Source organism: Hemiscyllium ocellatum, chromosome 20, assembly GCF_020745735.1.
Source record: "Hemiscyllium ocellatum isolate sHemOce1 chromosome 20, sHemOce1.pat.X.cur, whole genome shotgun sequence".
In the NCBI taxonomy this organism is placed as follows: domain Eukaryota; kingdom Metazoa; phylum Chordata; class Chondrichthyes; order Orectolobiformes; family Hemiscylliidae; genus Hemiscyllium; species Hemiscyllium ocellatum.
In genome coordinates this window covers 30902914-30929108 of record NC_083420.1, presented here as the reverse complement: position 1 = coordinate 30929108, position 26195 = coordinate 30902914, and the positions used below count along the sequence as shown (strand labels likewise).

The 26195-nt window shown below is 40.2% G+C and overlaps 1 protein-coding gene across 8 annotated transcripts in view; it reads left to right on the top strand.

The window, feature by feature from the left end:
• rbfox1 (RNA binding fox-1 homolog 1) overlaps positions 1 to 26195 on the top strand; it is a 375024-nt gene that overhangs the window by 229409 nt on the left and 119420 nt on the right. For all 8 annotated transcript variants that reach the window (XM_060840251.1, XM_060840252.1, XM_060840254.1 and 5 more), the window contains 2 exons: positions 34 to 94; positions 19192 to 19245. In XM_060840251.1, the coding sequence (XP_060696234.1) occupies positions 34 to 94; positions 19192 to 19245 (115 nt within the window). The remainder of the gene's footprint in view (positions 1 to 33; positions 95 to 19191; positions 19246 to 26195) is intronic.

Here is a 26195-nt window from a genome sequence, read left to right as displayed (position 1 = left end):
TCTGCTTGTTAATATGATCATCTATTTGCTTAGGTTAATAATGCTACAGCACGTGTCATGACAAACAAAAAGACCGTCAATCCTTATGCAAACGGTGAGTTGTCAGTTCTTTGCTTTTATGCATGTTGAACTAAAGCCATGGAGTTGACATGGAAAGTAAATTAAAAGAAAACCCATCTAGATGTAATCAAGCAGATTTTAATTAGTAATCTGTCGTAGTGGCTTGAAAGCTCTAGATTTGAGCTTTTTGTCAATAGTCATAAAGATAAAGTTTAAAATTATCACTTTAAAAAATTTAATTCCAATCTCCTACGTACAAAATCAAAATACAATACAAGCTGAAAAAAACAATATTTCAAACAACAAAATTACAACAGTGATTGCCGTTATTGAACAGAGTAATGAACAATGTAACATTGATTGCAGGTCTTTTCAGTTTTCCTCAAATCAACAGCTCTTGGTGTTAAATATTCAGTGTGTATAATTTTATTGCTTTTTTTTTCTTTTCATATACATGCATAACATTGACTGACTTGTATATGCCACTTGTTAAACCCATTTTCCCTATTCAATTTCCTCTGTCCTAAAAAAATACACATACTTAAGACCATAAGACCATAAGACATAGGAGTGGAAGTAAGGCCATTCGATCCATCGAGTCCACTCCGCCATTCAATCATGGCTGATGGGCATTTCAACTCCACTTACCAGCATTCTCCCCGTAGCCCTTAATTCCTTGTGACATCAAGAATTTATCAATCTGTGACAAACTTAATGACATGTTGACATTGTTGAGTTCTTCTTTTCTTCAATATAAATGTACAATCATCCACAAGAATTTATAGATCAATTGGGGATAAGACTATATAATGATGAGGTTAATTGTAAGCTACATACAGTACATTTGATCTGTACCATTGCTAGTAAAAGATTGATGCTTTGCATTTCCATTGAGGTTGATGGTGATAAACAATAGTTTAAAAAAAAACCCTTAAAAACTATATGAACATCATATCCCAATATCCAACTTCTTTCTAACTTACCCTTAGACTCATTTTATGAGATGTGGAAATTTCTGGCAAGGCCACCAGTTTTTGACGACCCAAAATTACCCCTGAACCGAGTTGCACTGACCAAATAGGACTGGCTGATTTCCTCCTTTGGAGAATGTTAGCAAACTGAATTTAAAAAAAAATCATGGATAGTTTCTTGTGAACCATTGTAGAGGGTTGCTTCCAATTCCAGATTTTACCTTCATTAATTGAATTTAAATTCTGCAAGTTTCCATGAAGAAATTTGTATCTGTGTCCCACATTTATCTGAGCCTCTAGATTACATTACATCAAATTACATTATCACTGTTTAACCATGTCCACAATTAAAATACTTACAGCAAAACAAAATAGCATTGGGCAGCACATTATAGGGGCCTGAATAATGTGAACTATGGTGGGGTTTGTGGCAGAATCACATGGGAAATCTGTCAAGGCCCATCTCAACATCAGGTCCAAGGTACATGCATCTGCCAGAAGTTGAGTTGAATTGGTAATGATGGGAAGTTATCACTTGAAAACAATTTTCTTAACCATGCATCTCCGCTGATTAATATAGGTTCCTATTTCATCAAATGTGGCAAACCATCTAGATGTTGGGAATTCTCAACATGGAAGTCAGAGCAGGTACCTGCCGACTTCAGTTCAGCATGAAAGAGCATCTCATGGGCACCAGTCTCACTCACTCTTGTCCATGGACATTGCCGTTCAAGATTTGCCAACCCTTCACTATCCACAATGCAACTCCTCAATTCCCTTGGAGGATCTTGGGGGCATGGACCTGCTTTGTGGAGCACACAGGCAACTGGCATTGAAAGACTACTGCAGGGACAGGCACTCAGCTGTTAGACTGGACATGGTTATATCTCAGAGATGCTTGTTTGCTCACTTCAGCAAAAGTGAGCACTGCAGATGCTGGAAACCAGAGTTTAGATCAGAGTGGTGCTGGAAAAGCACAGCAGGTCAGGCAGCATTTGAGGAGCAGGAAAATCGATGTTTCGGGCAAAAGCCCTTCCATCGATTTTCCTGCTCCTTGGGTGCTGCCTGACCTGCCGTTTACTCACTTAGCCCATTCATCTGCATTGCATGTGGCGTGAATGTGCTTAGGCTTCAAATGTTGGTCAGTTTGCACCAGGCCATTGGTGCTCACAAATCTAACATTAACATCTCTGTGATGCAGAGGTTAGCAGCAATGATTTTAAAAATGCTGAGTCCTGCCCAAGAGCATCCATTCACTCTAAAACTTCCAAGGAGAGGTGTGGCAGGAAAGGTATATCATCTCATTATATGTCATACATGTAGGATCATGGACTCTACCTCACGAGATGATAAATTGAATGACGTGGGTGCGGGATGGGAAGGGGGTCTCTCCTTGGTGAGTTATGTTGGTCACTCATACAGGATGGCACCTTCATCAGGCTGGCGGACATGGTATAAACAGGGCTGGTACATTTGCTTTCCTGCTGCTTGGGCAGGTCTGAGAAGGCCCTCGAGTATAGTCTGGAGAGAGGAAGCCAATGAGATAATTTGCTGGATGCTGAGGAACTGGGAGCCATGATGTGGCGGTGCTAAGGTGGACAAAGTTAAAACAAGTCACACAACACCAGGTCATAGTCCAACAGGTTTATTTGGAAGCACTAGCTTTCAGTGCACCTCTCCTTCATTGGGTACCATTCTCATCAGAGGATGGGCTGCAAGGGTTTCACTTCCGACTTCTATATTGTCACCCTAGATCTAGGCCCTCCTGCTATTTCTCATCTACATATTGCCTTTAGGTGATTCCACTCAAAATAATGTATGCTGACAATGCTTTCCCACTATTTCTCTCAGCTTCTCTGCTGCCACTAAATTACCAGATTGCTTCCCAATATTCAGTACGAGATGAGCTGAAATTATTTTCAGTATATTGTTAGGATGACATAAGCTATTGACCTTAGTCTTCACTTTAAACTACATTCAGTTGCTAACAATCTTTCTTCTCTGCCTGGCAATTGTTTGAATGAGATTATTTATCTACTTGGTATTATGCTTGACTCCAACATGAGTGCCATTACTAATGCAACTTTTTTCCCTGAAATACTGGGAGTCTGAAATACTGCCCAACTCCAGCCCAGCTTCATTTCATCTGAAAGGGGCGCTCGTGCATTATTCCTTCTAAACCTAACTATTGCAATACTGTCCTAATCTGACTCCTAGGTTCTATCCTCCATAAACCCAAATCTACGATGTTTATATGTAGTTTATGCCAAAGTCCTCTTCAGTCTCGATCCCAGTCCTTGTTGACCTACACTGGCTCCTGTTCCCACGACAACTTGATTTTAGAATTCTCATCAATGTTTTCAAATGCTTCCATGATCTGCCCCTTCCTCATTCTATATATCCTCCTTGTTCTACAATCCTGCAAAATACCTGCTTACTCCACTTCGGGCCTCTTATGAATCGGGAATTTGAATTGTTTGGTCACTAGCGGTTGAGCCTTTTGCCACTGAGTTTTAAAGAACTGTTAATCCTGAACCTCTTTAACTCTCTTGACTCCTTTAGCACCCTCCTTAATAACGTACCTTGTTGAATAAGCTGCTAGTCAAATGTCGTAATAGATCATATTTTAAACTGAGTTAGGATTGGAGGGTGTAGGAACACAAATACATGTTGCTATCCTCTGTGTTGGATTGCCACCATAAAGGTAACCCCACAGCATTTTTGTTCAAGCAACTCAGGGACAGATCACCTCCCACGTCCATTAATGGAAGTCAGTTAGACACCATTTTTTTTTTTAAGTGTTCTTGTGCCACTTGGCATTTTCAGGTCAGTTACCTGGACATCCCAATGTCCAAGGTACAGGTGGAGTCAGGGCAAGAAAGTGAGTGGAATGAAGGTGAGGCCCACTTGGCATGCCTTTGAGGGTTCTGGCCTTCTCCAAGAAGGAGCCCTCCAGGATCATTGTCAAGCTACATAGACACTTAAGAAGTGAAAGTTAGTGGGCAAAGATTTGGCAGATGGATTATAATGTGGGAAAATATGAAATTGTCCATTTTGGCAGGAACAAAGGAAAAGAAGCATATTATCTAAATGGTAAGAGATTGCAGGTCTCTGAGATGCAGAGGGATCTGGGTATGCTAGCACATGAATCACAAAGGGTTAGAATGCAGAGACAGCAAGTAATTGCGAAAGGTAGGATGATTATGCTTCAGTTATACAGGGTTCTAGTGAGACCACACCTCGAGTACTCTACTGTATTGGATACCTTACTGAAGGAAGCATGTAAATATGTTGGAGACTAATACCTGGAATGGGGGGGGGGGGCTTGTCTGATGAAGAAAGACAGGTCAGGCTTGTATCCACTAGTGTTTGGAAGAGGAAGAAGCAAAGTTTTTGAAACATAAATTCCTGAGGGGCCTGGACAGGTTGGATGTGGAGAGATTGCTTCCTGTTGTGGGAGAATCTGGAAACAGGGTTCACTGTTTCAAAATCAAAGGTTGCAGGTTTTAAACCGAGATGAGGCAACCAAAAAAAAAAGCACTTTTTGTCTAAGGACTGTGACTCTTTGGACTACTCCTCTCAAAAAGCTAGTGGAAGCAGAACCTTTGAATACTTTACAAGCAGAGGTAGAAGGATTCTTGATCAGCTGGGGGTTGAGCCATTGTCAGGAATAGAAGAGAATGTGGATTGAAGGTTACAGTCAGAAGAGCCGTGATCTTTTTGAATGAAGGAGAAGACTCAAGGGTAAAACCAAACCCACCCAAGCTTTTACTTCAGAGGCTCGGTGCTCAGATCAGCAGCTCTCACCTCAGCCGATGGGGTTAATGATCTCTGAGTGCCAGAAGGTCTTCCATAGGCCTTCCAATATTTGGTACCAGGTTGGATGATGAGCCCATTCCCCGGTCTTTATTTGCCTGCAACATTAAAATCATTGCAGATCTGGGAGTTAGGAGCATCTGAAAATGTTGTTCAGGACCATGAGCTGTTACCCATTTCAGTTCCTGACCTCTGAGAGATAACCGAGCCCAACTGAAATTAAAAGAATATCTTACAGAGGAAGCATTCAGGCATAGTAATTTGAAGTCACGGTAAACCTAGCAATTATAGTCATAAGACTTGGCAAGACAAACAGCCTTATGTGAGTCAGTACAATATTTATTCAGCTAACTCTCCTTTGAATTGTCTTGGAGCACTTTAGAAATTTAAAGATGCTATATGAATGCGGGTTATTTTTATAGTTAGAGCACTGACTGAGAAGTTCTTAAAAAGTCTACCATTGACTCGTCTTTAACATGTAAGTTAGTCGATGGGATTTTGCTTTGTATAGATAGACCCCAAAGATGAGCATTTGTAAGCAGACAGGAAGTTTAGTTTATAAAATAAGACAAGGTTATGGCCATCCCAATCTGGACAATGTCAAAATAAGGTGAAGAAAATGCTATTCTGAATTTCCTTTACTTTCTCACTCATCTAACTTGAAGAGCACTAACATATCTCTCTGTAGATGAAATGACTCTGTATTGAATTGTTGAACCTTCAAACAATGCAAGTGTGATTTTTAGTGATTTATAAATTTGCATTGAAATTAGTAATCAATTTTTATGCCTGTATTATGCTTTGTCATCTAATCCAAATGATTTTCTTCTGATATTGTAACTCGAATCTTGATGATTTATTCATCATTGATTGGAATTTACTGGCATTGACAGTTATTACAGTTTGATCGATATAGATACTGGTAGTAGTGTAAACGTGGTGTCAGCTTCGTGAGGAAATGTTTACTGCTTTCTTTTGTTTATAACCATATGGTGTTGAGATGTAAATTATTTCAAAATACTTAATTGTGTCACTGGCTTGTCACATTTTTGCAATGTAAATGATGGATGAGTTCTTCTCTTTCACTAATAAAGGAAAAAGTTTGCAAAATACTTCTTTGTGAAGACAGTGGCCTCCACTTTGAAGGATTTGTTGGTCCCCAACCAATACTCCATCCAAAATCTGGCAAACTCGTTGTGGAGAACAATGAAGTATCCAATTGTGCAAGTGCTGGCTGTTTTTACGAGTTACATATCAGGGCTAGAATCTTTGTCTGCCAAATGTAATGGAGGAATTCCAGGGGACTTCCAACAATCAAGTCTCTCTGCCCATTTTCACCTGAATGGGAGTGTGGGTAGGGCAACTTTACCCTGAAAGCAGTTGAGCATTAGAGTTTCCTGAAAGCATAGGCAGACACAAGTGTTATGCCAGAGATGACTCTCCTCCTCAACTTGAAGAGTCTAAGTGGGTCAGTACTAGAGAGAACAATTGGTTGCAATCCTAGCATAGTTCCTCAGATCAGGATACAAGGAATTTCAGGTTAATACCTTTCATGATTGTAGCACATGTCATCCTGTGAGCCAATAAAGCTGGTACCCAAGAATGTCAAATGATCTAGATAGACTTCAGTAAGGCTTTCGACAAGGTTCCCCATGGGAGATGATTAGCAAGGTTAGATCTCATGGAATACAGAGAGAACTAGCCATTTGGATACAGAACTGGCTCAAAGGTAGATGATAGAGGGTGGTGGTGGAGGGTTGTTTTTCACACTGGAGGCCTGTGACCAGTGGAGTGCCACAAGGATCGGTGCTGGGTCCTCTACTTTTTGTCATTGACATAAATGATTTGGATACGAGCATAAGAGGTACAGTTAGTAAGTTTGCGGATGACACCAAAATTGGAGATGTAGTGGGCAGCAAAGTGGGTTACCTCAGATTACAACAGGAAGGGTTTGGAGGGATATGGGCCGGATGCTGGCAGGTGGGATGAGGTTGGGTTGGAATATCTGGTCGGCATGGACGGACTGGATCGAAGGGTCTGTTTCAATGCTGTACATCGTTATGACTGCATTTATTTAACAGTGGAAAACCAAATATAAATTAACAAAACTGTGTCCTTCAAATTCCAAGTAATGCAACAGAAACATAGCAAAATCTTAAATTAAGATCTTTGATGTTAATAATGAGATGTTCATTAAATCCCTAAAGTGCAGATGGAGGCCATTTGGCCCATCAAATCTATACTGACCCCCCAAGACCCACATGCCCATAACTCTGCTTTTACCATGGCTAATCCACCTAGCTTCCACATACCTGAACACTGTGGGCAAAGTAGCATGTCCAATTTATTTAACATGCTCATCTTTGGACTGTGGGAGGAAACACATGCAAAGTCCACAGAGACTGTAACCTGAGGTCCCTGGCGCTGTGAGGCAGCATTGCAAACCACTGAGACGCCCACAGTGTTGGTTCATTTGTATTAAATATCTAGTGGCAACTTGATTTATGATTAAAAGAATATGTTACAGAGCATGTATTCTGGCATGGTCATTTGAAGTCAGGGTAAGCCTAGCAAATACATTCATAAACTTGGCAAGACTAACAGCCTGAATATGAGGCCAAGTGTAGACATTGCAATATACGTGATAAAGGATTACTAAAGTTTTTCAACAATAAAAGAAACATAGTCTCAAGTGATGTCTGAATCATGGGCTAGCAAAGATTCTGACTGGCCTTCTCCAATAGGAACCAATAGTTCCTGCATTTTGCAATAGAAAGAAAAATGTGGACCAAAACTCAGTCCCATTCTAAGATGGTCTAAGTAGTGGTTCTCACTTGGGAACGATAGTATTTGCAAAAGCAAGGAAGGATGCACATTATTCAGTGCATTAACGTGTGAATTACATTGGTTTTACTCAGAGACAAGTACTCCATTTTTTGAGGAATAGTAACATTTTTGGAATAAGAACAGAAGTAAAAAAAAAGATCCATTATCTGAACAAGTAGGATATGTTGTAAAAATATTTGGTATTTTGAGATAGAAAACAGCATTGCACTTTGTCCTTACATTGTGGTGACAACACCGTGGCCTGAATTTTTTGATGATCAGATAATCATTTCTGAAATGCACCTGGAAGTTGTTCACTGGGACCCTGCAGAATCCCCATTATAAGGAGACTCACAAAGGAGATTGATGAGAAAATTGAAGATTCCATAAGGCAGTGTGAGCTCTCTGAAAATATTTATGTAATAGAAGAATTCAGAGGGGGTATTTGAAGTTAAGTACACAGTTACTGAAGAAAAGTGAAACTATTAAATAACTGGCCTTGCATAGTGAACTACACCTCCCCCAGATATCTTACACTGTCCCAGAAGCTTACTGACATGCCCTGATGTCATAGGACATGCCACTGCACCTCCCCCTCTCCACTTGCCCTGATACACCACCTTTCACCCCCCGCCCACCTCACCTCAAACCCCAAACCCACAATCCTCTATAGCTTCACGACCAGATTTGACACCCCTCGTCTCTAAGCCTGGGACCTAACACCTGCACACACCTTGCTGTGGAGCCAATCTCTCTGGGAGGCAGTGGACTCCAGCCCCACTGTGGTTCCTAGACTTGATGCCTAAATTGATGCTGGACCTGAGACGCCTTACAAGCACCTTTTGGGACCCAACCATCATTTCCCTGCTCTGGACCTCACATCCTTTCTCCATCACCAGACCCAGTCCCCAGCGCCCCATACCTCTTCCCTGGACATGTAACTCCCTATACCTGACCTATCTGCCCCCTCTCCTGATACCCTATTCAATTGGTAACTACCCATCAGTGCCTACCCCCCCCCCCTACCCACTTGGCAGAATAACTCCGGAATTTACCTTTTGCATATTTGGCACTCTACCTCCAAGCACCGTAACCTCACGCTTACTTTAGATGATGAGATTTTATGGTCAAGCATACTCAAGTACAGTAAAAAGTGTATGGTATAACCACACATGACCCCATTTTAGTGAGAAAGGTAACTAGGTACAAAGTAGTAAAAGAAACAAAGTTTGAAAAGTTAAGCATTACCCTTATACGATAAGTAAAAAACAAAGTCAAAAGTCATTGGGAGGTGTGGTAGCTCAGTGGTTAGCACTGCTACCTCACAGCATCAGGGACCCGAGTTTGATACCCAACTGTCTGTGTGGAGCTTGCACATTCTCCCAACGTCTGCGTGGGTTTCCTCTGGGTGCTCCAGTTTCCTCCCATAATCCAAAGATGTGCAGGTTAGGGCTTATTTTGCTAAATTGCCATAGGTGCATTAATCAGGGTAAATATGGGGTAGGGGACTGGGTCTGGGTGTGTTATTCTTCGGAGGGTCTGTGTGGACTTGTTGGTCAAATAGCCGCTTTCCATACTGTAGGGAATTTAATCTTAATAGTTAACATTAAAGTCCTTTCGATTACCCTTTCACAGTTGCTGTTAAAAGACTGTCCATGATGTTGAACCTTCACATTTTAGAGTGTGGCAGCAGACTGCCTGAAAAAAGAATGCGGTTTGGCTTCCTTTCACTGTTCCATGCGTTGAGGGGATCTGTCAAAATGGAAGCATGGTTCTGCACTTCTGTAGGAACCCTGAGTGGAATCTACTGACAAAAATGTGAACTTTGTCATTCTGTTAAAATGGGCCAAAGTGGTAGCCTATTTGAGATTGTTATTTTGTGGAAAATCCATCCCAATGTTACTTCAATAACTCCGTCATGTTCAATCATAGCCTGATATGTTACATTTCAACACCATATTATGTAAATTTCAGGTTTTGTGTACAAAAAAACATTAAGTGCTGGGGATGAAAGCCAAAAATACTGAGAAACAAAAGCAGAATAGTCAGCCTCCATGGAGAGGACCAGACATAGAAAAAAAATAAACAAACAGACCATTCAGCCCCATCACCATCTTCTGTCAATCAATGACATTGTGGCTAATCTGCTTCTTCGTCTCAACCTACCTTGAGTTTGTATCCTTTTATACCCTAGTCAAGCAGAAATGTATCCTTCTCAGATTCAAAGAACAAAGATCAAATAAAAAGTACAGCCCAGGAACAGGCCCTTTGGCCCTCCAAGCCTGAGCTGATCCAAATCCACTGTCTAAATCTGTCATCCAATTCCTAAGCATCTGTATCCCTCTGCTCCCACCTATTCATGCATCTATCCAAACGCGTCTGAAATGAATCTACTATGCCTGCCTCTTCTACGTCTGCTGGCAACGCGTTCCAGGCATCCACCACCCTCTGTATAAAGTACTGGCCACCTGTGTCCCCCTTAAACTTTTCACCTCTCACCTTGAAAGCATGACCTCTCGTTACTGAATCCTTCACACTGGGAAAAAGCTTATCTCTATCCATCTTGTCTGTACCCTTCATGATTTTGTAGACCTCAATCAGGTCCCTTCACAATCTCCTTTTTTCTAATGAAAATAATCCAAATCTACTCAACCTCTCTTCATAGCTAGCACCTTCCATACCAGGCAACATCCTCGTAAACCTTCTCTATACCCTCTCTAAAGCGTCCACATCCTTTTGATAATGTGGCGACCAGAACTGTACACAATATTCTAAATGCGGCCGAACCAATGTCTTGTACCATTTTAAAATGTCCTGCCAGCTGTTATACTCAATACCACGTCTGATGAAGGCAAGCATACAATATGCCTTCTTGACCACTCTATCCACCTGCGCAGCCACCTTCAGGGTACAATGGACCTGAACTCCCAGATCACTTTGCTCATCAAATTTTCCCAAGGCTCTTCCATTTACTGTATAATTCACTTTAGAATTAGACTTCCCAAAATGCATCACCTCACATTTGCCCAGATTGAACTCCATCTGCCACTTCTCCACCCAAATCTCCAGTCTATCTATATTCTCCTGTATTCTTTGACAGTTCTCTATGCTTTCTGCTACTCCACCAATTTTCATGTCATCTGCAAACTTGCTGATCATACCAACAGTGCCCTCTTCCAGATCGTTTACGTATATCACAAACAACAGCGGCCCCAGCACTGACCCCTGTGGAACACCACTGGTCACCTTTCTCCGTTTTGAGAAACTCCCTTTAACCACTACTCTCTGTCTCCTGTTGCTCAACCAGTTCTTTATCCACCTAGCTAGAACACCCTGCACACCATGTGACTTCACTTTCTCCATTAGTTTACCATGGGGAACCTTATCAAATGTCTTGCTAAAGTCCATGTATGTGATATCTACAGCCCTTCCTTCATTTATCAACTTGGTCACTTCCTCACAAAGCCATTCAAATGTATTATTGAACTGGAATTTACTGCTTTTTGTGGAAGAAAGTTCTCACCTTTCCAGCTTTGTTTGCATAAGCAGATATTTCCTAATTTATCCCCTGAACGATCTGGCTCTGATTTTCAGGTAATGCTCCCTTGTCTCAGACTCGTCACTGGCAGGGAAAGTTCTCTGTCTGTCAACCTTATCAATTTGTTACAAATGCTGAAAACCTCAAGATAACCAACTTTCTGTTTTCCCCCCAAAAAATCTGGATTATGCAGTCACTCCTTTTAATGAAACCCTTGTAGTTCTTATAATGCAGCAATTAATTTGTGCTGCAGTTTTTCCAAGGTCAATAAATCTTTTCTACCTTCTCTACACAAAACTGCGCACAGCACTGCAGGTGCGGTCTAACCAAGGCTTTGTACAGCTGTGAAAATATATCTTCCACCGCACCTTCTTGCCCTTAAGTCATCAAGGCTAATATTTGCCCCAAGTGAAAACAGAAATTGCTATCGAAACTCAACCGGTCAAGCAGCATGTTTGGGGGCAAAAAAAAAGCAGAGTTAACATTTTGAGTCCAGTGACTCTTCATCAGATCAATATTAGCCTCCTTGATTATGTTTTGTGTGTGAATGTGTCCTTCAGCATTACACGAAAGCCAAAATCTCTTCGAATTTCCACTCTTCCTAGTTTTTCACGACTTACATAATACTCAGATATAATAATTTTTGTCCAAAATTGGTGACAATATACTCATTGGATTGAAATCCATTTGCCTATTCAGTTAGTCCATTAATGCTCCTTTCTACATGACTCATTATACTAACAATTCTTGTGACATCAACAAACTTGGATGAATGATTCTGAAAACAGAAAATGTTGGTGATCACAGTGGGTCGAGAGAGAGCAAGCTAACATTTCACGTTTAGCTGACTTTTGGTTCTCTATTGTGTTATTTAAGTTATAATTAAATATGATGAATATTTCAAATGCAGCATAGAACCTTATGGGATACTACGAATTTCTGTACCTCCTCATCAGCTCACCAATTTGCCTGGCCATGAGTTTTAAGCTTAACTAATGGTCTGTTTGGGGAATTTCATATAAACTGTCTACAATGACATCCATCTATCCACCATGTTCACTGCTTCTTCAAGAAATTCAACAAGATTATTAGATTTAACTTACTCCCTGTAACCAAATTTCACAAAGTTCTCAGTTACCTTGTTTGTAAATATAGATTTCAATAACTTGTTTACAACAGATACTAACAATCTTTAATTTCTTTCTCTCTTCCTCACTTTTCTTAAATAACAGAGTTAAATGCGCAATTTTCCAAACTAAAGTGGTAGATCCTGATTGAGAGCACCAGAAAGTTATGGCTAAATCATCTGCAATTTCCTCAACAACTTCTTTGAATATTTTATCTTGAGAGCCATCAGATCCTGGGGATTTAGCAAACTTTCATCCCATTATTTGTCAAATACCTTTTCTTTGCTAAGTTTTAGTTCCGTGATTTTTAGATCTTGATTTCTATTAGCTTTCCTTAAATTTCAGGAATATTTCCTCTTCCTCCACAGTGAAGATTCAGTCATAACTATTCAGCAAGTCTGCAATTTCCTTATTTACACTGACATTTATGTGTCTGTTTAATATGTTTTATTAAAGGAACCCCATTTCGTCTTGATTCTCTTTTTCTTAAAATATAGCTATAAAACCTTTTTATGATAATCTTGGGACAAGTTAGTTCAATAATGCTTTATTAGAATAGTGCTTAAAAAAAACCCAGCCTCAAATATCACCTTGTCTGGTATTTCTTCAGATGTTGACTGACTTCTTGAGTGTGATTTTAACTTATCAAAGGTGACATTAACTGGATGGTTCTCCCACTGACATTTTCAGAGAAGACTGCCATTTGGCAGCGAGCACTTAACTTGTTTTAGGCAGTAGACTTGTTTTCATATGCAGTGAGATTCAGCAACATATGTAGATCCTTAAAAATCACACAACACCCGGTTATAGAACAACAGGTTTAATTGGAAGCACACTAGCTTTCGGAGAGACGCTCCGAAAGCTAGTGTGCTTCCAATTAAACCTGTCGGACTATAACCTGGTGTTGTGTGATTTTTAATTTTGTACACCCCAGTCCAACACCGGCATCTCCAAATTATGTAGATCCTGGATAAGTATTCAAACTGAAATTGGTTGGAGCTTGTGTTGTGCCCTTTTACTGGTGATACAACTGAAGAACTGGAAAAAAAAAGGTGCTTTGTAATTATTTTTGTCAGGTGAGCAGTCGAAGGAGTAATCATCCATGTCCCACAAATCTAGCCCTATTGTCTGTAATTGTCAACATGTGAAATTTTTTTTGCTGCTGGCCTGAATCTGACCAGCTGCTTGGAAGATTCACTTTGGGCAGTCAGTCGCCAGTTCTGTTTCAATGAACCTAAGAATTGTTGCAGCCAGTTTGGTGCCATTAGGGCAAGTAGCCAGCTGGTTTTGTAATATACTAAATCAACCTTGCTGTATCTGTCAAATTCATGCTGAGAATCTTATCTGTCCAAATCCCTTCGATAATAAGATTGCAAAATATTGTGCAAGTCAAAAAAAAAAGGATATACTTAGAATTGTATTCAAGTTTTGCAAAGCTCAGAATATTTATATGGAAGAAAGTGAAACAATATTCTGCGGATTTGTTCAGTAGTTATAGATTTAGGCAGATGAATTCAGAGATATTTTAAGTTGCTCAGCAAGCCTTGCTCCATTACTTGATTGCCATGGTTTCAAAAACAAAAGAAATGTAAAGAAGGGTAGATTCACTTCATGCCATTTTCTGTTTTGATCAGAAAAAGAAGGCTTAACAGTTTTGTTAACATGAGATATGGCCCTCTAACCCCAGGTAATTAATATGCACCTTGGCAAGTTTGACTGTATATTTCTCTTCTATCTACGTGTCACATTGGGGCATTTTAGCTGTTGTGGGCTCACAGAGAACCACACACGTCTCGCATGATTAACCCACACAGTTATGGGCCAACACAAAGCTTATAGACAAGACAAAGTAAAGTTTAATTGCTATTATTTTCATGATAAATGAAGTCTTCTCCACATCAGCTCTGGAAAGTTAGATGATCCAGCTATCAGGAAGGGAGTAGGAAGCCGATGAAAAATGAGGCAACCTTTCAGCTGTGAACATCGATCTGAATCTCAGAGGATTTTTCTTGGACAAATTGAGAGACCATTAGTGTAACTTAAAGTCTGAGAGAAATCTGTCAGATCACTGATGGCAGTAGCAGCAGCATATGAAATATATTTAAATAGCTCATATGAGAATCTGTGCTGGGCAAATTAATCAAGGGTGCTCCCAGATGGCAGAAGCTTTAATAAAATTCATGGGGCAAGAGAATGGGGCTTAAGGAAACCTTTCCCAACTTTCTCTATGATTAGGTTCATTATTTATGTCGTGACAGAGATGCGGAAAATAAAAGGCATTCAATTGGAATGAAATTGAGGCTGCAGTACAAGGTAGGAAAACCTGTCAGGTTGAAAATGTGGACCTCCAAAATATTCTCATTAATGTGCATAAAGTCTGCAAAGGACTTTTAAAAGGGAAAAAAAGATATGATTGGTAGAGATGGGAATTTTAATGTTCCACTGCATATCCAGCTTGTGGAATGGTCACTATGCATGCAGATAATAGTGGAGCCAATATCAGGAGTTTTCTGTTATATCAGTGAAGCTATTAACTTTCTTCTGCCTATCTAGAATATAAAATTCTTAAAAATTAATCATATAATTTCCACATATCAAATTTCTGGTCCTTCAGCAAACTTTAAATGTGCAATGTTTGATTTATGATCTCAGACAATGTGCTATATTGTATTAGGATGGCTAGATAATTAATGCTCCAAAGTCTGTTGCAACAGGCAAACCATCAGGGTCTGCCATTTGTTGGATTTGCCCTTGCCACAGTTAGTTCCAATAATACCTTACAGTGCATTTGCGACCAGTTGTTATTGGTTGAGTGAGGGAAAACCAAGTATCTGAGACCTGAGTGAGCAATCAGACCAAAGATTGTGAAATAAACCATGCAAAGACAGAGAAGGAAACGTTCGGTACATTGGGCGAATCAATAAGGTCTGGGTGTTTGTCCACGAGGCGAGTGCATAGAGTCATAAGAATACCAGGATCTATAAGCCTGATTTTTAGGAGGGCCTGCCTGGTCTGGGAATATGGACTGCGTTAGAAATCAAAAGGTGACTCCACCTACAGACGGGCAAGAGACACATATTGGCATTACGTCCAAATGTTTAAAGAAAGGAAGATAATTCTCCTTCAAGCACTCATTCCTCAGATGTCTTCACCACCTGCACACTGCCCTTGCTCATCCATGCCAACACAAAGTATCTCACGCCCTGTAAACACACCCCTGGTCCTTCTTGTCTTCCATGCCATACTCTGCCCTGTAATTCTTCCCCCCCCCCTTCAATAACCCATCGTATCTTCCATGCTTTCATATGTCTATCTATCCCAGAGATGGTCCTTTATAGCCCCATGTCAACTTATGCCAATCACTTCAAACCCTTTGCCCTTAGATCTACCATGCCAATTCCTCCAATATCCACAATGAACTGACCTCCACACCCATGCGGAAATTAGATAATATAAAGTTCAATAAAGTAAATTTTAAGTTTTACCTTACCATATGGAAAAAAACACTATTACAGAAGAAAGCAATGCTATTTTTATGATCTTTAAATTACCTAAAGCCTTAAAGCAAAGATTATTGAAGTCAAGTACACAATCTTTATAATAACAAGCATTAGAATTCATCGATCAACATCAAAGCAGCTCTAACCACACTTGCAGCACTCAGTCGAATGGTGAAACGTCAGGTTCCAGAGTGTGGTGCTGGAAAAGCACAGCAGGTTGGGCAGCATCCAAGATGCAGGAGGATCGACATTGTGTGCATAAGCCCTTTAACAGGATTCTTGACAAAGGACTTATGCCTGAAACATCAATTTTCCTGCTCCTCGAATGCTGCCTGACCTGCTGTGCTTTTTGCAGCACCACACTCTCGACTGTGATCTCCAGCATCTGCACTCCTCACTTTCTCCCTGTGAAATGTCAGGTACCTGGCTGTGATAATGGATTAGATTACTTACAGTGTGGAAACAGGCCCTTCGGCCCAACAAGTCCACACCGACCCGCCGAAGCGAACCCCACCCATACCCCTACATATACTCCTTACCTAACACTACGGGCAATTTAGCATGGCCAATTCACCTGACCCGCACATCTTTGGACTGTGGGAGGAAACCGGAGCACCCGGAGGAAACCCACGCAGACACGGGGAGAACGTGCAAACTCCACACAGTCAGTCGCCTGAGGCGGGAATTGAACCCAGGTCCCTGGCGCTGTGAGGCAGCAGTGCTAACCACTGTGCCACCGTGCCGCCCAATAGTTGTTAAATGAGTCATGCAGCAATCATGAATCATTAGATACCCTAACACTGAGGTCAGAGAACAATGAAATAGCATGCAATGACATTTTTTTAAGAAAACATCTAGACAGTTTGCTCAAATATTTCATGGGCAAGACTTTAAATGGCTTGCCAGTTTGTTATTACCCTTTCACAATTCACAGAATGAAAATGTGTTGCTGGAAAAGCGCAACAGGTCAGGCAGCATCCAAGGAACAGGAGATTTGATGTTTCGGGCATAAGCCCTTCTTCAGGAAAGGGCTTATGCCCGAAACGTTGAATCTCCTGTTCCTTGGATGCTGCCTGATCTGCTGCGCTTTTCCAGCAACACATTTTCAGCTCTCATCTCCAGCATCTGCGAACCTCACTTTCTCCTCGAACAATTCACAGAATCCCTACAGTGTGGAAAAAAGCAAATCAGTCCATTGAGTCTACACCTACCCTCTAAAGAGCATCCCACCAAACCTAGCCTTCTACCTTATTCCTGTATCCCAGCATTTACTATGGCCAATCCAACTAACCTGTACATCTTTGGACTTCGGGAGGAAACTGGAGCACCCGGAGGAAACCCACGCAGACACAGGGAGAATGTGCAAACTCCACACAGACAGTGGTCCGAGGCTGGAATCAAACCCAGGTCCATGGCACTGTGAGGCAGCAGTGCTAACCACTGAGCCACCGTGCCACCCATTATCCTTGTTACATTTTTGATAGGTTCTGTTGACAGTTGCTTTTGACAATGTTAACATTTAATTTCTCAGCCTGGTTGAGAGTTTGAGAGTTAAAGAATTTATGCACATTTTACACACATGGTTGCTGACTTTGAACAATCCTAAAGGCCATTTGACATTTCTGAAAGGTGTCGCAGGATCAAATCCAAAGGACTACCTTATCTTTATAAAGAGGTGCACAAGACATCTTAAAGAAATCCACATTGCTCAGATTTGCTTCTATCAGATCTTCTCCCTATGTTCTGGAGTGTTAGTCCTTGGTTCTTAAAAGCCACTGAGCTGAGGAGTGGCAGGTGGAGTTTCATTTAGATAAATGCAAGGGGCTGCATTTTGAGAAAGCATATCTTAGCAGGACTTATACGCTTAATGGTAAGGTCCTGGGGAGTGTTGCTGAACAACGAGACCTTGGAGTGCAGGTTCATAGCTCCTTGAATGTAGAGTTGCAGTGTTTGGTATGCTTTCCTTTATTGGTCAGAGTATTGAGTATATGAGTTGGGAGGTCATTTGCAGCTGTACAGGACGTTGGTTCGGCCACTTTTGGAATATTGCGTGCAGTTCTGCACTCCTTCCTATCAGAAGCATGTTGTGAAACTTGAATGGGTTCAGAAAAGACTTACAAGAATGTTGCCAAGATTGGAGGATTTGAGCTATTTGGAGAGGTTGAATAGACTGGAGCGGTTTTCCCTGGAGTGTCGGAGGCTGAGGGGTGACCTTATTGAGGTTTATAAACTCATGAAGGGTATGGATCGGATAAATAGAGAATGTATTTTCTTTGAGGTAGGGGGAGTCCAGAACTAGAAGGCATAGGTTTAAGGTGAGAGGGGAAAGATATAAAAGAGACCTAAGGGCAACTTTTTCACATAGTTGATAGTATGTGTATGGAATGAGCTACCAGAGGAAGTGGTGGATTTAGAGGGATTTGATCAAGTGCTGGCAAATGGGACTAGATTAGGTTAGAATATCTGGCTGGCCTGGATGAGTTGGACCAAAGGGTCTGTTACTATGCTGTACATCTTTATGACTCTATCTGACCTGAGTGGAACCCAGCTGATGTTTTAACAGCCAGCCATTTCTGTAAACCATGCAAGCACAAACCACAAATCACCACTGTCTAGTTTTTGCAAACATGTTTGTGAGTGTTCCTTATGATATCTACGTTCATCCACCATTTTCATCATGTTCGATATTTTCTCTGCATTTTCATGAAAATTTAGGCCTAATTCAGATGTGGAAGAAAAAATAAAGTGAAGCGAAGAACAATTAGCTTAAGTGTGAAATGCAAATTTGAAGTAAGGATTTTAAAAATTGACATTTTTAGAATCTGCAGCAACAATTAGGATGGAAGGAACAAGCTTCACATTGTAATTGTGAGAATCTTGCATCTTGAACTTTAAAGACTGAAAGAACCACAGATTCTGGAAATCAGAAACAAAAACAGAAATTGCTGGAAAAAGCTCAACAGGTCTGACAGCATTGTGGAGAGAAACCAGAATTAGTGTTTTAGTTCTGAGGCAGGGCCACTGACCCGAAATGTTAACTCTGATTTCTCTCCACAGATGGTACCAGACTTACTGAGATTTTCCAGATATTTCTGTTTTTGTTTCTGATTTTGAACAAAAACTTTGTGTTAAAGCAAAGAGCTGCTCTCAACTGAAGCTGATGTGGTATTTGTGCATACATTTCAATGAGGGCTATGCATCTTACATGTAATCTAATGACTGTTATTGCTCTTTTTAAGAGTAGAGTACATGTTTCTTCATTGTGTGTATAATGAATAAATCTACCTTTATATAAGAGGAGTTCTACTCTCTGCCCACATCGTATAAAGTTTTTTCTCTCCACTCTTTTTTAGGATGGAAATTAAATCCAGTTGTGGGTGCAGTATACAGTCCTGAATTCTATGCAGGTAAGAAAACTCACATTCAATCCTCATCCAAAGTTTTTACTTCAATGTCTTGTCAAATTTGTTAGTATCCCAAACAATTGGATAAAAGGCTGATGACCATCGTGTTCATTCCAGGAAAGAAAGGAGCAATAATGTCACAGATGAGTTTTAATAATCTCCTTCATCAATATACACAGTATGCAACAAATTCTTGTGTTATGATATTTTTGCATAATGCAGTTAAAAATTCAAAATAATTGCAGGGAAACTTTGACAAGTCGCAGTGTTTTTTTTTATTACAAGAGCAGAAATACCAGAATACTTGTCAGAGCGATCTTTTTGATCATAGAAGACAATTTAACTATGGGGAATATCGATATTGTATGCAATCTTTGTAGAGAAATATGTCCTATTTTAATGAGCGAACATTTGAATGAAGCTTCAATGGCTATTGTGGTTTGTGCTTGTTAGCCAGCTTATAATGCCAGGGTATGACTTGACATTTTATTCAGAAATCTGTAAGGCACTCTGAGACATCATCCTGTACGATAAACATTATATCAATGCAAGTTGGTTTTCAATGTTTTACTTATGCACCACAAAGCTTCACAATTTTGATGAGAGGATTATTATGGTTGCAATTGTGCCAATGATGTGGTTGACCCTTGGAAAAATTGAATGTAGTGCCATTTACTTTCAAAACCAAAAGAACTGCAGATGCTGTAAATCGGGGGAAAAAAAGAACAGAAATTACTGGAAAAGCTCAGCAGTTCTGCTAGCATCTGTGGAAAGAAATCAGAAATAAAATTTTGGGTCGAATGACTCTTCCTCAGAACCATTTATTTTAAAACTGGTACACATTTGTTCAGTTTCAGTCTTCTACCTCTGTAAGAGCATTGTCTCAAAAGGCACATATTATGTAACATAGAATTATTAAGATGCCCGTGCCTCATTTGGTCAAATATTTGTTAGATGTCCTATACATTTTCAGCATTACTTTACTGGGATTCCCAGCAACAAGTGACAGTAGTGATGGAGGGCACTACGCAAGAGAGTGAACGGTAGCTCTTTTAGTACAGTAGTAGTGCCCCTACTTCTGAACCAAGCAGACCTGGGTTCAAGTCCCACCAGCTCCAGAGGTAATAACATCTCTGACCAGGTTGATAAGAAATCTGTATGGGAGCTAACAATTTGGACCTTCCCCCAATAGTTGGCAATGGTGAGGGAGGACAGCTGAAGCAGTTGAACAGACCCTAGCTTGAAAACAAAATGTCTTTGGTAGAAGCAGGGCTGTTAGGAAGTGTGGTCTCTCCGAACAACCCAAGGATTTTCTCAGCACAGTGAAACCCACAGATTCACGCCATGCAAATACACCAAATAGGTTCTTATTCATCTCTTAAATTCCCTTAATACTGACAATGATCTGATCTCTGTAGAATAAATAATCTCTTTGCTTTGTGATCTTTGGACTGTTGAGAGTTCAAATCTCCTGTTACATTCGAGTATCAATGTCATTTGACATTTGTGTTTTACATGTTAGCCTGCGTGCTAATATTGACCAAGTATTTATCTCACTACTTCTTGTTTAGTTTGTTTGTTCCAACTATAATAAACAGATATTTCCTTACCTTAGTTTTTAAACATTCAATAACTCTGCATCTGTGTGCTCAACCATACCAGCGATCAACTTGCACAATTCAAACTCCTGACTCTAACTTAATTCTCTCAGTGGGGCTGGACATCTGTTTTATATTTCATACAATTTTGCTCGCTATTAAAACCCTGCAAATTTGCATAAGGTTCTGAATATTCTGGATTTGTTGATCTCTATTGCAATTCATATTGTTTAATTTGAAATTGAGATAAAGTATTTGGCTCTAGCTACAGGACATGTGAAGCTGATCTGTTAATGTCACACATAAATATTGCAGCAAGTTCTATTTGTCAGTGAGGTTGCTGATTGTGGGATTTGTGCGATGGTAATCTGAGCTATTTTACAAACAGTTCAAAGCCCTCTGCCTGCAGGCAGTAGAAGCACTGAGAGGGTCCAGAGAAGATTTACAAGGATGATAGTAGAAATATCAGGAAAGGACTGACAGTCTGGGTCTCTTTTTTTTTGCCACGATATAAGGCTGCAGGGTGACCTACTAAAAATATTTAAATTTATGGAAGGCTTTAACAAGTGGATACAGAGATTGGTTCCTCTTGTGAAAAGGATAAATAGAGGTCGTCAGTGTAAGATAGTCACCAAGAAATCCAATAAAGGATTCAGGAGAAATGTATTTTCAGGAAAGCTGGTGAGAAGTGGGACTTGCCTCCACAGGTAGTAGTGGCTGAGGAGAATGTTCTAGATCCTTGAAAGGGGAAGTTCGGCAAACATTTGAGGGAGAAGGAAGCAGAGTGTGTACAACAATAGATTTATGTGAGGAAAGATGGAAGGAAGCTGAACTAGAGCATAAACACCACCATGAACTGTTCAGAATCATAGAATTGGAGCAGCTTAAAAGAAGACCACTCTGCCCATTTCCTCTGTACTGGCTCTTTGAAGCACCAATTCACCTTCCCTGCTTTTCGCCTGCAATTCTTTTTAATCTATGGATAACTTCCTTTTGAAAACTTCAAATGACCATGCCTCGGCCACACACTCAGACAGTGCTTGCTCAATCCTTGCAACTCACTGTGTGAAGAGACTTTTCCTTCCATTTTCTTCATGAATTACTTCAAATCTGTGACCTCTGTGTCTGAATTCTTCCACTGGGGGATCAGTTTTTCCCTGTTGTCCTTTCCCAGGTTCATCATGTTTTTGAATTATATCAATCAAATCTCCTCGCAGCCTTCTCCTCTCCAGGGGAATGGTCTCAACCTTTCTAATCATTCTACAGAACTGAAGTTCCTCAGCATTCTCAAAAACTCTTAAAGCACCCTCACTAATGTCTTCACATTCTTCCTGAAATGTGGTGTCCAGAACCATATTACAAAGCAGTTTTTTGTGATATAACATCTATCCATTCCTGATAAAGCCCAGAATGCCATATATTAAATTAACTGCTCACTTGACCTGTTTTGCCACCTTCAATGAGTTCTAAACAATCCAGATTCTCTGCTCCTGTATCCCCTTTAGAATTGTACCTTTATTTTATATTGCCTCTGTGTTTTTCCTCCCAAAGTTAACCATTCCATACATCTCTCATTAAATTTCATCCACAACTTGTTCATCTATTCTGCCAAACTGTCCACACCCTTGAGAAATGCCACACGATACTCCTTATGGTTCATAATATTTTCAGGTTCTTTAATGACCTGCACATATGGAAATCAAACATCAAACACCAAGATTATATATCATTCATATTTAAAAAAAGAACAATGATCAAAGGATAATTGTTGGGACTTACAATATAAACCTTCCTCCTGTCCGAAAAACAGCCATTCATCATAACTCTGTTTCCTGTTATGGAGCTGAATTTGTGTCCGTGTTGCTATTGACCCTTTTATTCCATGATTTCAAACTTTCCTCACCAGTTTGATTTGTGGCATTTCATGGAATGCCTTTTGAAAGTCTCTGTACACCATACCAACAGCATTGCCTTCAGTTAGTAGGTCAATAATGCACTGAGAGCAACATTGAAAGTTTGGAAAGGAATCAAAAAGGAAGTAAAAGCAATTGGAGTGTATGCAGAGACACTGGCAGCCAATATTTCAGATTGTCCTTTACAGACATGTAAATGGCAAAAGAATGGTATGGGGAGGAGTCGTGAACATTAGGGACTGAAAAAGGGGTTTACACATGGAGGCAAGGGTCATGACTGACGTATTGAATAACTGTTTCTTACCTGTCTTTACCAAGGAAGTGAGGAAAGAGATGGAAAGAGTTGAGATTTGACTTGCTGCACGAGCCTCCTGGCCTCTTGCACAGTGATCCTAATGAGTTTCACAGTAATTGTAACCTGCTGCACACTTATCCTGACCTGATGCACACTTATCCCAGTTGGGTTGTGTGGTTTGATTCTGTACCAAGAAACCCATGTAATTCTATGTAATTAACTACCTTCTCCTCATCATCAGGTCAGAATTATAGCTGTTAGCTGGTGATTTCAGTTTTCAGTTTTAATCGCAATCCTTCAGATAATGAATCAATCTGTCCCACATGTGACAAAACATTCAGGCTTCAGCTGATCAGTGGCAAGTAACATTGATGTCACTACAAGTACCAAACAATGACTGTCTTCAACTAGAGAGAGTTTACCTACTTCCCTTGACAGTCAACAAATTGTTACATTCTGCACCATTTTCCAGAAGCCTAATTGGACCAATCATATGAATACTGTGATGTTTTTAAAAAAAAATAGCTTGGATGTTGAATATTTTTTGATGAGTGATGTACCTAACTTTCCAAATCATTTCACTGCATGCCAGGAAAGTGATGGAATACTTGCACTTGCCAGGGTGATTTAACTCCAACAACTTGCAAAAAGCTCAGCACTATTCAGGAAAGTCAGGTGATAGGCGTTCGAAACATTCCTAAACATGCTTTAAACCTTCAGTGTTATCACTATGAACTAATTTGGCAACAGAGCATAGCCTCTTCCAGCTGCTCTGCAGTAACTCACAAAGTTTCCCTGAACAGGCTGGGGCTGTTTTCCCTGGACCATCCGAGGTTGAGGGGTGACCTTGTAGAGGTTTATAAATTCATGAGGGGCATGGATGGAGTAAATAGACAAGGTCTTTTCCCTGGGTTGGGGAGAGCATAGGTTTAGGGTGAGAGGGGAAAGATTTAAACGGGACCTCAGGGGTAACTTTTTCACACAAAGGGTGGTGCATGTATGGAATGAGCTGCCAGAGGAGGTGATGGAGGCTGGTACAACTCAAATATTTAAAATGCATTTGCATGGGTATATGAATAGGAAGGGTTTTGGAGGGATATGGGCCAAGTGCTGGCAAATGGGACTAGATTAATTTCCGATATTTGGTTGGCATGGTGGAGTTGGAAAGAAGTCTGTTTCTGTGCTGTACTTCTCTATGACTCTAAATGCATGTCCCAACCCTGTAACCTAGATCTGGAAGGACAAGGGAAGAAAGCTCTTAGGAACCTCACTGATTACACCACTCTAATCACTCATCATCCCCGTTTGGAAATGTATTGTCATGTCTTCTTTGTTGCTGGGATAAATTCATGCAATTCTACCTCTCAGCATTGAGAGAGTGCATTCATCTGAGAAGATAGTTCACCACCACCTACTCATGGGCATTGCAGGTACTGCCTACACTATTTATCTTGTGAATGAAAAACAGTTCAGTTGTTTGTACGCTTCCATCAAGTAACAATTCAACAATTTATCAGTCATCATAATTGGAAGCGCAATAACTGGATGGTTAAAAATGGGTTAATCCCTGCAATTTGAATAAATAAAAATCTACAACAAATATAATAGAGCCTTTTTGCTGAAAAGAAGTGAGACATGGCAGTCGATAGGCATTTGAAAGTCTAATTTTAAGTGCCTGAGTAAATCAAGTGGAATACCATATCTTCTGAGTCCTGCCTGAATCATTATTGTTTGCTACATACTGTATAATATTAGGAGGAAAGTTTTCAGTTTCTGAAACTTGAAGGCAATGATGATGGGGAGAATATGGAAGGACCATTTTTCCAACAACGTTAGAAGTGAGGACATGGAAAGTGATAGAGAACAGCCAGAGACTGAGGGAATGGTTGATGGCCCAGCACTTTCAATAACGAAGAATGACTCAGCAAATAAATGTGCTTCATGCTTGTTTGTTCTCCACCAACGTTCTCAAAATGTTGATGAGTACTGATGAATGGCTTGGCCAAGTGCCATGTATAAGCAAAGCAACAAAGAAGAGAAGGCAATAACTTTTGGCTTTGACAAGGCTAATGGTGAAGTGACATTAAAAAGTCGGGTGCGTTGAATTGACAATTAAATCCCTATCAATGTCATTGTACTCTCTTGCCCATGATCCTCTTAACCTTTCCACATCCTCAGAGATTGTATTACCCTTAATCAACCTAGAACATACCTTTGTAATTTTCCACCTCTGGATGTCCTGAACATTCAAGCCTCTTGTGTTAGTGCTTGGAACCCCTTCCATTCTGATCCTTTCTGTCTGGATCCTTTTCAGCTCTTAACAGCCCAATATCAGATTTGCATCCAAACACAGTCCATTTTTTTCCTGCCACATAGAGTTAACAATGTGAACAATAAAAAAAGAAAATGGGGGCTCCTATGCATTAATAGGTAAATGAGATTCTTGTTTGTCTTCTATTTATGAAAATGTGGTATTTGATTATGTAGTTTCAGAGGGTAAATAAGTTGCATGACAGTAAGAAAAATGATTATAGTTTGTCTCTGAGATTAAGTGATATCCCTTTGATATTGCAATAAGCTGCAGTTTTTTTTCTGTTAACTATTTGCATTGTTGAACATTTTTCTTCCCTAATGAGGATATTAATATTTCCCTGGGTGTCAGTGTTCTTGCTCAGTAATGTGATAACTACCTGCAGTGATGATAAAACTGATATCTATCAACCGGCAGGTAGTTGGGATATAATTGGCAGCATTCTGTGACATATTCAAGAACTGCTGGAAACAATTCCACTGCGTTATTGATGTTATGGTGGAAACTTAAAGAGGAAAAAAATTAGATATTGAAATTTAAATGCTGAATGCTCACAATAGATATAACACCAGTATGAAAGTTGGGAAGAGCAACCTTATGCAAAGCAGAATTTTGCATTTGAGATATGCTCAGGACTTTGGTGCAGAGCTGAGAGTGGGATGGAGACAGACTGGCGTGAAATTTCCTGCCGCAGTCCTGATAGCTATTTTCCTGCAGTCAGATCATGCAAGGAACCTGTTTACAATACTGGAAGCATGATTACACAATCAAATGCCAATTAAAGCCATTGAGGTTGATTGTAATTTTCCAGTTGGCTTGCTGGTCCCCACCACTTC